At 45.0% G+C, this 12,699-nt stretch overlaps 1 protein-coding gene across 1 annotated transcript in view; it reads left to right on the top strand.

The window, feature by feature from the left end:
- LOC133140759 (PHD finger protein 24-like) overlaps window positions 1-12,699 on the top strand; it is a 32,308-nt gene that overhangs the window by 3,574 nt on the left and 16,035 nt on the right. The window contains exons 2-3 of the mRNA XM_061260937.1: window positions 5,233-5,669; window positions 9,246-9,431. Coding sequence (XP_061116921.1) covers window positions 5,235-5,669; window positions 9,246-9,431 — 621 coding nt within the window. The 5' untranslated portion in view covers window positions 5,233-5,234. The remainder of the gene's footprint in view (window positions 1-5,232; window positions 5,670-9,245; window positions 9,432-12,699) is intronic.

Raw genomic sequence — 12,699 nt, 5'->3', positions numbered from 1 at the left:
AGGGGGGCTGCAGCTTCATTGAAACACTGGGGTTCTTCCACTGATGTTTTCAGCGTTCATCGACACCAGAAGCGCACACAAAGACTCTGCCTACGTGGGATACCGGCGGAACAATCCAGAAAACAGGGCTTTTGTCACATACAGAAAACCCAATTTGCACCAATTTTCCCTACAGCCAGGCTTTGCTTTAGGACATCTTGTTTCTTTCGGGAAGAGGGCAGGAGGTGATTTTTTCTCCCTAAAAACTATTCCCCACAAGGCTACAGAAACAGCTGCCAACCACTCCTGAGAGTTTGCTTGGAGACTTACTCTGACTTCCAAAATAAAACAACTCTGTTCCTCTTGTTGGGGACTCAGATGGTACTGGTATGGCTATAATTGCTCTACCTGTTCGAGCCTAGTGGCACAGATATTGGAGGAACTGTCAGTCCCTATATAATATACCTGCCCTAATAATTTTGGGTGTGCAGGTACATCTCAAATGTGAACTGCAGTAATGTCACAGGATGCCTGGCATCCCTGCACCAAGACTGATATGTTAGTTTCTCCTCACTTAAAAAAATGAATAACCCAAGCAGCAGTAGGAAGTTGAAGTAATTCCCCCTGTCCTTCATGACTAAGTGTGGCTGTCTGTGTGTCTCCACAAAAAAACTTTATGTGCTTGATCAGAGCAGAACTTTGAAAACATTTCTCTGGGCTGTGGGGGCGAAAGATAACCTCTTTCATATCCTGTGCATTTTTCAGTGCAGGAATCCTTGTCTCGACTGAATCCTTGTGAAATATCCGATCCTCATATTTTTGTATGTGTGTCATAAACATGGTTGAATAAAATGGCTGCATGAACATAAACACCCATGAAGGTGTGTATATGTCCACACACGTACACTCACACACACAAACACTAACTCACTCTTAGTTTAACCCTTGTGTAGTCTTAACATTCTGTATACTCCCACTCAAAAATGACTCGCCTTCACTAAACCCCTAAAATAAATTATCTTTATAGAATTTTAAACCCAAAATCAATTTTGCATGAAGAAACAACCTGTCACTCATCACTTTGTCATCAAATGTCTTTTGATTTAGGTGGTTTTCTCTGCTGTTAAACATAGTGGTGGGTCAATTTTAACCCTGAAGACAACACAAGGGTTAACATTCACTAAACGCCCCTGATAATCAGATCATCTTCTCAATGAGCCTCTGTGTCAGACAGCATCAGTGTGCCGCCAGCCCCTCTCTGTACATGTGAACAGTTGGCCCATTTGTGTCAGTTCAGTTTAGCCACTCAGACATTTTAAAACCAGACCTTCACTTCAATTTTACAACTCTGCTTAAACAAAATATAATGCATCAGTCATCTTTGTCTCCCCATTTACGCTAGGGAGCGGTTATGTGTGTCCATTGGCCTTGAAACAGAATGGCACTTCCATATCTAATGCTGTATTAAATCATTTTGAATACCCATTATTCACCTCGGATGTGCTTAGTCTTGACAATTTTCCACTCTGATTCTATACATTTTGCCTACAGTGGTGCCAGTTATCATGCTGATATACTATATATATCATGTGGCAATCATGTGCCAATATCATGTGGCATAAATGCATGCAGACATGGTCAAGAGGTTCAGCTGTTACAGACCAAATATTAGAATGGAGTGTGATCTAAGTGACTTTGATTGTGGGATGATTGTTGGTGCCAGACAGTGTGGTTTGAATAGCTCAGAAACTGCTGATCTCCTGCAACGGACAACAGTCTCTAGGGTTTGCAGAGAATGGTGTGAAGAACAAAAAAATATCCAGTGAGTGGCAGTTCTGCAGGCAGAAACATGTCTTTTGTTGTCATATTATACAACGAAAGACGTATTTAAAACGGTCCATAAAAATAGCATGGCTCACCATTGGAAGCTGTTTGATAGAGACTCGGCCTTTTGAAGAACTGCACCATGGTGCTCTTGAATGGGAGGGATTTGAAGCCTTTACTGTGATCAAAATCAATCTAAACAGTGACTTGCATTTCTACAAACGGTCTGCCATTTTATACTCAGCCAGAGATCTGGTAGGTGGGGTAGGGACAAGTCTAACCATGGAAGGGATTAATTGGCAGGAGAATGACTTGATCATTTTTTTTCCCCCTGTCTTCGAACTTGTATCACGTAGCTATTCGTGCTCTGTGGCTTAATTAAGCAGAGTCTGGTGCGACGGCGTTTTCCTTCCCGCAGGGAAAATTGCGGTTATGATGAGGTGGGGGGAGAGAGGGAGAGGATATGCTTCTCGTAGCTCTTTTTGGTGTGAGCATTAGCAGGCCAGGCTGACAGCACTTAGAGATGTGTTACGCAGAAGGTTTGGATAATGAGGGCTGTGGGGGAGGATCACTGCTTATCATAACTGTGTACTGTGGTCTGTGTCTCGATCTGAGAGAGCGGAACCACACAGAGAGGAATGTGTGAGATACTGCTGAACCTCAACAAGGTCTGGCTCTAGGGCAGGGATGCCTTTTTTACACACAAACACACAATCATGCACACACACTCTCTGTCTCTCTCACACACATAAACACACACGCGTGCACACACACTCTCTGTCTCTCTCACATACATAAACACACACGCGTGCACACACACTCTCTGTCTCTCTCACACACATAAACACACACACGTGCACACACACTCTCTGTCTCTCTCACACACACACACACACACACACACATACACACACACTCTCTGTCTCTCACACACACACACACACACATACACACAGGGCCCTTCAGTACTATGCGAGAAAAGCAGACCTGCAGAAGGAGATAACATTTAGATCCTCCTCTGAGTGTGTACTGTAGAAGGGGAAGAGAGACTCCAGTTAATTCTCACACACACTCTTCAGAAATCACCAATGCTGCGGTCTTCTCACCAGCCTGCTAAAGCAAACTCTCAGCATCTGTCAGCCGCCCTCCCCGTCGCCCTGCGGATTACACACATGCATGCGTGTGTTTGTTTAAAGGTCGCCACTTATCTCCTGCGTTTGCAGTGTATGGATAATTGTGGGGATGTGCCTTTGATTGCATCCATGTGTGCATAATGTATATGTGGATAATTGTGTGTGTGTGTGTGTGTGTGTGTGTGTGTTAGTGTGAATGTGTGTGTATATGTGTGTCTGTATGTGTATCTTTCTGTGTGTGTGTGTGTGTGCCTATGTGTTTATGTGTGTATATGTGTATTTGTGTGCATGCATATGTATGTGTATATGTGTGTGTATGTGTTTCTGTGTGCGTGTGTGCATGTACCTGTGTGTGTGCATGTACGTGTGTGTGTGTGCTTGTGCATGCATGGGTGTATGTACATATGTGTGCGTGTGCATGCATGAGTGTATGTACGTGTGTGTGTGTGCAGGAGTGTGTGCGTGTGCATGCATGAGTGTATGTACGTGTGTGTGTGTATGTGTGTGTGTGTTCATAAGTGTGTGTGTGTGTGTGTGTGTATGTGTGGGCGTGTCTGTAGAGTGTGCAGATGTTCTCTCGGAGTCATGTAGTTTGACTGCTCGCTCAACATTTGCACACTTTTGCAGTTTAATTGGACCTCGCCTGTCTCACTGAACTGAATGCTTTTGGAAGGCTCACTGAAGTCTCATTGGAGTCTCCAGACTGTTTCAGGCTCTTCAGGGCACTGATGATATGGATAAGGTCAGAAATGGCAGCCACTGAAAAACAAATTCTGAGATAAAGTGAATTCAAAGGCTTTGATATGTGCGCATGCACGTTTGAACATAAATCTGAGACAACGTGTGTCTGTGTGTGCGTTCATGTGTGTGTGCGTGTGCGTGCCTGATCTGTTCCCATCAGCAGCAAACTCAACCATTTAATGATAACACAACAATATCTTAAATCTTATATGTGAAAAACATCTTATGTGTGAAAATGTCATCAGCGTTTCTCTCGGGAGCTGTTGAGTTATTTTCCCAGTTTCCCACATGATTGCATCAGACAAACTGTACATTGGCTGCAATGGTCCATGCCTGAGCCTGCAATATGAAGTCTTTCAGCTCTCCGGACAGCTCTTTGCTAAGCACCGGCTTACTGGGAGATGGTGATTCATGACGCTTCTGCTCCCCTGTGCCGCTTTGCAGGCTTGGCTTTGGCAGCTGGGGCCAGGCAGCCCCGAATTTGCTAAATTTGCTCAGAAAGGCTGAGATGGGTTGTGTGCCTTGGAGCAAGACTGGCCTTCCTTGGCAGAGGCTCTGTTTGTGTACTTCTTAAAGAAAAGCACCCATGCTCAGGTTAACAACACAATCTGTTCCGTAAACTCGACTAGGGTTGAGTAAATTCTGGAAAATTCTCCTCAATCGCGTTATAGACGAGGCTTCAAAGTTTCTGCTTATTGGGTCTGGGAGTGTTTTTCCCATGGCAACTGAATAAAGCCTGAATCTGGAAAATAATTTTTTTATTCAGTTTGTGTGTCTGAATCAATGTCCCCTACAGCCCTTATAAAGTTACTATTGTACACAGGGTCCAAAATGAACATCTGACCAGCCCCAAGTGTGGATAGATATTCTCTGTGGTGGGTAAATCACTCAGGCCAACCCTAAATCCTTCAATTTTCTCTTTCTCATTTAAAATGGTTATTGCAGTGGGGATGATTATTATGTTTACTGAATTGATTGAAAATCACATTGGCAACCACCAAAGGTGATTTGGTGAAATTGCATTATTTTAGCTGGTGAAATATAGCAGTATTTTTTTACCCGTCATCTTGGTAAGTAAGCCAATAAGTTGATTCTGGACCTTTGCTTTAGTAAAATGGCTGTGTTTCTGTTGACCATAAACACAGATCCTGTTTTGCGGGTTCCGTGTTTGTGGGGTTTTCTCCCCACTAGATGTTTCTGATCTCATGTGCTATCTGGGGACTCTAGGGCTGCATTTCCCCATTTCTTTCTTCCCTTATGTTACTGTCTCAAGAGACTTTGCCACAGTGTTCAGTGAAAAGGCCTCGTAGCCAAGGTGCTTGACTGGGACAAGGCTTGGTGGTTCAAGCTCCAGCGTTGAGAAAGGTCCTTGAGAAACCCTTAACCCCACATTTCTCCAGGGGGGGATTGGCCCCTGCGTAGTCCAATCAACTTTAGATTAAAGTTTCAGATAAAAGCATCAGCTAAATAACTGTAATGTAGAGTAGTGTAATGTAAATGTGAAAAAGTGCTATACGAATACATCTGAATTGAATTGAATGGTTTCTCCCTGCAGAAATGGGCGTATTGATGTCCAGGAAGCAGCAGGTGGAGAAGGTGCAGAAGTGCAGCGTGGTGGTCTCTGCCTTTAAGGAGGGGCTGAGGGACCGCCCCTCCGCTGCCCCGCCCTCTGAGGACCCCCTGGAGGCGGAGGACACGCCCGGCGAGCCAGAGGGGGCGGCCCCGCCCAAAGAGGAGGAGGAGGAGAAGGAGGAGGTCCAGAAGGAGGAGGACGACAAACCCTGCGCCTCCACTTCCCAGCATGCATCGGCCCAGCAGAGGGAGGACTGCCGGATCAACCAGGAGGCCTGGTCCCGCCTGCGGGATGGGAAGGGGGTGGAGCCCGAGGATCTGGACCGGGCCAATCAGCTCACGCCTCCGGCCTTCGTCAGGCCCAAGAGGGACATCAACGACGACCAGCCCTTAGACATCGAGCTGGGCCAGAGAGAGCAGGTGGGTCATGGGATACGCTTGAGCTGGGATGGACAGGAGTGACCAGGTCCTATGCCTTAAGTGTCACTGTGGGCAGTCATCAACCTGTCAATGCAAAAGGCCGGAGACAAGATTGATAATCTACTGTAAGTCGCTTTGGATAAATGTACCAGCCAAATTATATTGGTATTTGGTACATGTTACCGCAGTCTGTAAAACTCCAAAATGGACACCTTTGTGCCTTTGTGTCATAGCCCTATTGCTATCTGAAGTAATACTGCACATACAGTATGTTATCTTAATATAATACAGAGGTGGCCAATCTAATCCAAAAAGAGCTGGTGTGGGTTTTTGTTTCAGCCCAGGACTAGGACACTTGATTCCACTTATCAAGGTCTTGATGAAAGGCTGTGATTAGGTAATTAGTAGAATCAGGTGTGGTAGTGGGCTAGAACAAATACCTGCACCCACACTGGCCTTTTTTAAATAAGATTGAATACTCCCGATATAATATACTGTAATGTTAATGTGTGTTTGTGTGTGTGTGTGAATATCAGTGTTAGAAAATCTTAGAGGACATCTTGGAAACCGGCAACCTGGCCTGTAGTCCTTCACGTGGATTGGTTGATGTCTGACGCAGTAGTGCTGTGATGGCCATGGGGCCAGGCTGTCATCCTTCATTTGTATTCGGGCGGTGCGGCGCAGAGACCTGCAGTTACACTCACAGTTTATTTCAGTTGATACGGCTCGCTGAGTGAGGCCAGACTGCAGGCCGGGGAAATATTGAAAAGGCCCAAAGGCTGAATTCAAGAACAGGGGACATTTCAGGGACAAAGTCGCAGGAGAGGAGAATTTTTAAAATCCCCTCCCTCCCTCCGCAGGCGAAACGGAGGCTGTCTGAGGTTTTGTCTTGCTCTGTGCTGCCGAAACTCCTGTGCTGCCTTCCCGTCGAGCTTACAGAGTTTTCAGGATTCGCCGAGATATTCGGAGAGATCTGACAGGGGTTTTCCCCGGGGAGACGGGGTGAGCTAGCGATCAGAGTTTTGTTGTGAAGAACTGTATCAGTCCGAGAGTTAAGAAGGAACAAAGGCGGTTTATTTTCAGACTTTTCAACGCGCGATCCACATGAAACGAGGTGTTTCTTTCGGTGGAAAAGGCTGTAAATATTTCAGGCTGCCTCTGGAGGATACCCCCCCCCCCCTCCCTCTGCTGACATGGAGGTAGAGATGTTATCGACAGCCTGCTGTTGTCACCCATCCTCCAGTCGCTGGCAGAGACGCTGGTGAGCTGACATGCAAAGACAGCCCCAACAAGTGACCTTTTCTCCTGTGATGGAACAGATTGTTTTTATTTTATTTAACCTTTTGTTTATTTCAATGAAAGTGTCACTGTGAGAATAAGCAGCAGTACTATCTGAAAACATTCATGCAAAGAAAATACATATACATACATGCACACACACACACACACACACACGCACACACACACACACACACACACACACACGCACACACACGCACACACACGCACACACACATGCAAACACATTTCTTTAAAACACATTAATCATCACTCATCTATCAAGCAGGATAATTCAGAAGATATTTGACCATATCCTGAATTCCACAGCTTACATATTTTATCATCTGATAAGTACAGATCTACATAATAACCAAACAATTTAATTCAAGTACTGTATCCTGTTTAAGGGGAGAAAAGCCCTACATTTATCTGTGTCCCACCAAAATAAATGCTGAATTTCTGCTAAATTCTCATTTTAAAACTGAAAGCTGTATGCAATCTGATTAAATGCAGGATGGCATTTAGACAGGAATATGACTGTATCATCCATGGGGAGGTCTATCTTCTGTATCCTCTATGGGGAGGTCTAGATCCTGTATCTTTTATGGGGAGGTCTATCTCCTGTATCCTCTATGGGGAGGTCTATCCCCTGTACCCTCTATGGGGAGGTCTATCTCCTGTGTCCTCTATGGGGAGGTCTATCTCCTGTATCCTCTATGGGGAGGTGTAGATGCTGTATCCTCTATGGGGAGGTCTATCTCCTGTATCCTCTATGGGGAGGTGTAGATGCTGTATCCTCTATGGGGAGGTCTATCTCCTGTATCCTCTATGGGGAGGTGTAGGTACTGTATCCTCTATGGGGAGGTCTATCTCCTGTATCCTCTATGGGGAGGTGTAGGTATTGTATCCTCTATGGGGAGGTCTAGATCCTGTGTCATCCATCGGGGTTAAAGGTTGTGTTGGCTTGAATCGCCTGCTCCAATTAGGGTTTGCCTATATGAGCGTGCGATTCATCAAAAGAACTCAACTGACTTCAGAGTTTCAGCCCGGCCAGGGTCAGACTAACATAAAGTTATGAGCCTGAGAGTGAGGCTAATGTGTCTCCTTTGTGAACCCCGGGTTGGGGCGGGCAGGGGCTAAATATAATGCAATGGATTACGGGTCTCTTATATTTGATGCAAAGGATTATGGGTTTGACAGTTTCTTTGGCATTAGCCCTGTTAAATGCTATTTAAGTGCAGAGGATACACAGGTAGCCTTTTTCCATTAGAGTTGTCTAATTGAGCTTGTGTAATGCCTCTCGAAGAGGCTGTCAGGTTTAATCAGGCATCGGACAGCGTAGCGTCACGCGCGATAAATCTCGCAGCCGCCGCCGAGGCTGATGGTGCTACTGTTAGCAACTTTACGCCTCCCCACAATGCCCCCCTCCCTCCCCCCCACAGCTTCCAGAGCCATGGCAACCCGCCTGTAAGTACAGCAGTTTCGAGTCAGCCCACGTCTCTGAACAGTCAGAGCTATGACGTCCATGGCAACGCTGACGTTCTATACTAAATCCAGAGATACGCTGGATCAGCGCCAGGATAGCCTAGGGACAGGTTGGCTACGGCAGCGAACTGGGGCGTCTGTGAGATTAAGGGTGCTGTCACCCTGCACAGCTGCTGCTGTGATCTGACCCGCCTTCACACAAAGTAAATATACCACAATATATCGGAAGTATATAGAAAGATTTAATGAGAAATACATTTCACAACAGTGTGGGTTTTTTATACAGTGCAGTGTTGGAAAGTGCCGTGATATATTGCGTACTGTACTTGCCTGCTAGTTTTACATGGAACAGACTCTGTTATCCAGAGTTACCATGAAAATATGTTTGTTGGACAGGTTGTATATTTCAGTATATTCCATTTATTTCCGGGCAGTGAAAAACAATATACCTTCCTCCTAAAAACAGTGATGCTATGATGCCACAGCGTTGTAGGGGAAGAAAGTTGTCATATTTGTGAAATTACACTTTTACAATTACACAGTACATTGTTCCCATTACGTGTGGACATGTAATGGAACTCTTCAATTGCTATATGACATTGTTACAGCGTATAACAATGTAAGGTTAGCCAGCCAGACTTATTATACTTCACCATACTTGCAGGTGTGATGTGTGCATGGCCGCTTCGACAACCTGGTTGCCTGTGCCACATGTACGATGCTCCACCCAGTTCACCATGGCTATGTTTATGATGCATGCGATACCCCTCCCAGAACTCCATGGCAATCATAGTGGCCCTCTCCTTGCAGCCGGTGAACGATGAGATGTGTGAGATCTGCGAGGTGTGGACGGCGGACGACCTGTTCCCCTGCCGGATCTGCACCCGGGTCTTCCACGACGGCTGCCTGCGTGAGATGGGCTACCTGAGCGCAGAGAACGTGCCGGAAATGAGGGACGCTGCCTGCTCCGCCCCCGGCTGGAGCTGCTACTACTGCGTGAGTCTCCCAGAGCCGCTCCCCAAACGTATACCTGTCTGTCCCTACTGCGTGAGTCTCCCAGAGCCGCTCCCCAAACGTATACCTGTCTTTCCCTACTGCGTGAGTCTCCCAGAGCTGCTCCCCAAACGTATACCTGTCTGTCCCTACTGCGTGAGTCTCCCAGAGCCGCTCCCCAAACGTATACCTGTCTGTCCCTACTGCGTGAGTCTCCCAGAGCCGCTCCCCAAACGTATACCTGTCTGTCCCTACTGCGTGAGTCTCCCAGAGCCGCTCCCCAAACGTATACCTGTCTGTCCCTACTGCGTGAGTCTCCCAGAGCCGCTCCCCAAACGTATACCTGTCTGTCCCTACTGCGTGAGTCTCCCAGAGCTGCTCCCCAAACTTATACCTGTCTGTCCCTCACCCCAAACTTATACCTGTCTGTTACTACTGCGTGAGTCTCCCAGAGCTGCTCCCCAAACGTATACCTGTCTGTCCCTCACCCCAAACTTATACCTGTCTGTTACTACTGCCTGAGTCTCCCAGAGCCGCTCCCCAAACTTATACCTGTCTGTTACTACTGCGTAAGTCTCCCAGAGCCGCTCCCCAAACTTATACCTGTCTGCTACACTGCATGAGTCTCCCAGAGCTGCTCCCCAAACTTATACCTGTCTGTCCCTCACCCCAAACTTATACCTGCCTGCCCCACAGTGTGACTGCAACTGGGCCTCACCCCAAACTTATAACTGTCTGCCCCACTGTGTGAGTCGACCAGAGCCACACCCTAAACTTATAACTGTCTGCCCCACTGCTTAACTGCAACTGGGCCTCACCCCAAACTTACTCACCTCTATCCCACTGTGTGTCTACCAGACCTGGGTCAAATACATAATGATTTTGGATTTAAATACTTTTTGTGTTTTGATTGATCTTGTCTGATACTGCTTGAGCATCAGACCAAACCTGTCATCTGACCTGTCGACCAGCTCTGGAACAGGGCATCTCACAACTCATGCTTATTATGGGATGTTATTTGTAAAACACTAGTGATTGGAAACAGTACTAATTGAGCATTTGCCTTCAGGTCCCATTCTTCCAGAACCCAACCCAGACTACTGTACTCGCAGGCGTGATTCAAAACTGTCTAGGACAAATCTGTCAATAAATTGACTACATGTTGCGTAAAAAGACAAGTACAATTGACTAAACAGAGCAGCAATTTGTTCCGCAATCCACCTCCTTGGGGAATAAGCCCTGCACATGCAGATCCATAGGACACACAAATAAAACACAGGACAGGACACACTGTGCACTCTATCCCATCTATTAGCGTGGAGTATAGATCACATAACCATCAAATGTACGCAAAGTGTACATTACAGGGTGCACCAGGGAAAAAGGGACAGCCGGAAGCTTCTATCTGGGTTGAATTTCTACACTTGTTTTTAAGATATTCACTGTCCACATCTTACGGGAACACCAGAGCTCGACAGCAGCATGTTACAGGGTCCCCAGGGTATTACAGGGCTTTGGTGCGCTTCTGCACATTTAAAGAGCTTCTCTCTATTTTAAAATGTTTGTGTAGAGAAACCGTTTTTGTGTAGACAGGGGACATTGTGAGTCTTGGGGCCACTGTGGCAAATGTGCTGCATGGATCCATTGCGTGTCATAACAGTGAGCTGAACCCTGAAACTGGGTGTCATATTTGCCTTGACAATTGTCATCTTTTTATCATGTATGCAATCATGTATCTACTCATAATAGACGGTCTATTTATTCATTTATTTCTTGATTTATGTCTCTTGTATGTTTCTTCTTGTATGTGTATTTATTCATGTATACTTACTTGTTATATTATTGCTTTGAGGGATGTTTCATTTCTGCCGCTTTTGTTGGGCGGTTGGTATTTTTAGAGATATTCTTCAAAAGCCAAGGTCTGTAACAGTGCTTCTGCAATGATTGATCTATTATGAATTGCTTCATCCATATGACTCGCTTTCTATGCTAAATGAAGTCAGCGATTAATATTTTACCACAGGAGTTCTGGGTAGAATAGCAACGTGTTAAGGCTGTCGGGTCAGCGGTTTGCGTGGAAACAATAACAGTGATTTATCAAGAGCAGCCATTTCCTTCAAACCCGAAGGGCCTTTTCTCAGAATCCAATTAGCCTCCAAAAACCTCCACCCTCACATAATTGTGTGTGTCACATTAACTCTCCTGTTTTCCCATTGTGTTTGTGAAAAATGAGCGTTTTGCGTAATTTATTTATTTATTTTAAACGTCTGGACTTTTTAAAGTCATTTTTGAATTTGATTATGGTTACAGTATGGGCATGAAACAGAACATTAGTGCTACAGAATAATCCATATTTATTTATTTATTTATTTATTTATTGCCAATATCGAAGTGCTTTGTTTTTCTCATTTTAACAACTAAACATCAAGCCTGCTTCTTCATGAAACAAATGCAGTGTGTTCATTTTAAGGGCTTTGGGTCTTTTTGGTTGTCCTTGTATTCCTTTAGATGGTTTGGGACTGGAAGGGCATTAGTGCCCACAAAAGTACAAGATGAGACACTTAATTAATAATTCAGGGCCAGGCTTTCTGAAATTAAAAATGTATCAGTTTATTTCAGGATTGGAGAAAGGACAGAGATTAAGGCTGCAAAGAAAACACATGTCTGGGTGTGTCATTGGTAAAGGTCAGGAGAAGGTCATATATTTTAAAAATCTCATGTCTTTATAAGTTTATCAAAAGATAATTAGTGTAGAGATGAACACAAACACAACTACTTTATTGGTAAATCATCATTAATGTTAATCATTTTAACACAAGGGTCTTACGCACACTTTGATAAATGAATGAATACCCAAGTACTACAAACATCAAAAGCAAAAATTTGCTGAGCAAGCGTGTTTGTGAACGGAGAAGCTTCTGCAATAGCCTTACATGCCCTCAGTATGTGTCTGACATTTGCTTCAGCTTCATCAGAGAGCCCAGAAGGACAAGATCAAGGCTAGTCAAGTCATTTAAATTCTTCACTCCACTTTGACACTATGTATCTATTGGCTAATGTATCTGCAGAGAACATCCCTGTTAAGTTAAAGTTAAGTTAAGTTATTGCAGTTAAAGGTCCCATATTTTACACCTTTCTGGGGTTTTATTTTAGGTCCTTTGTGTGATTGTATGTACCAAAAACAATCTCTATCCAGTTTTACATGTCCATTCTCCAGCACCACTCCTGAGCTTTACCAATAACTGGCTGTTTTAGTGACTGTGTCTTTAAA

This window comes from Conger conger, chromosome 11 (assembly GCF_963514075.1).
Source record: "Conger conger chromosome 11, fConCon1.1, whole genome shotgun sequence".
Lineage (NCBI taxonomy): Eukaryota > Metazoa > Chordata > Actinopteri > Anguilliformes > Congridae > Conger > Conger conger.
This window is presented reverse-complemented; position numbering and strand designations above follow the sequence as displayed.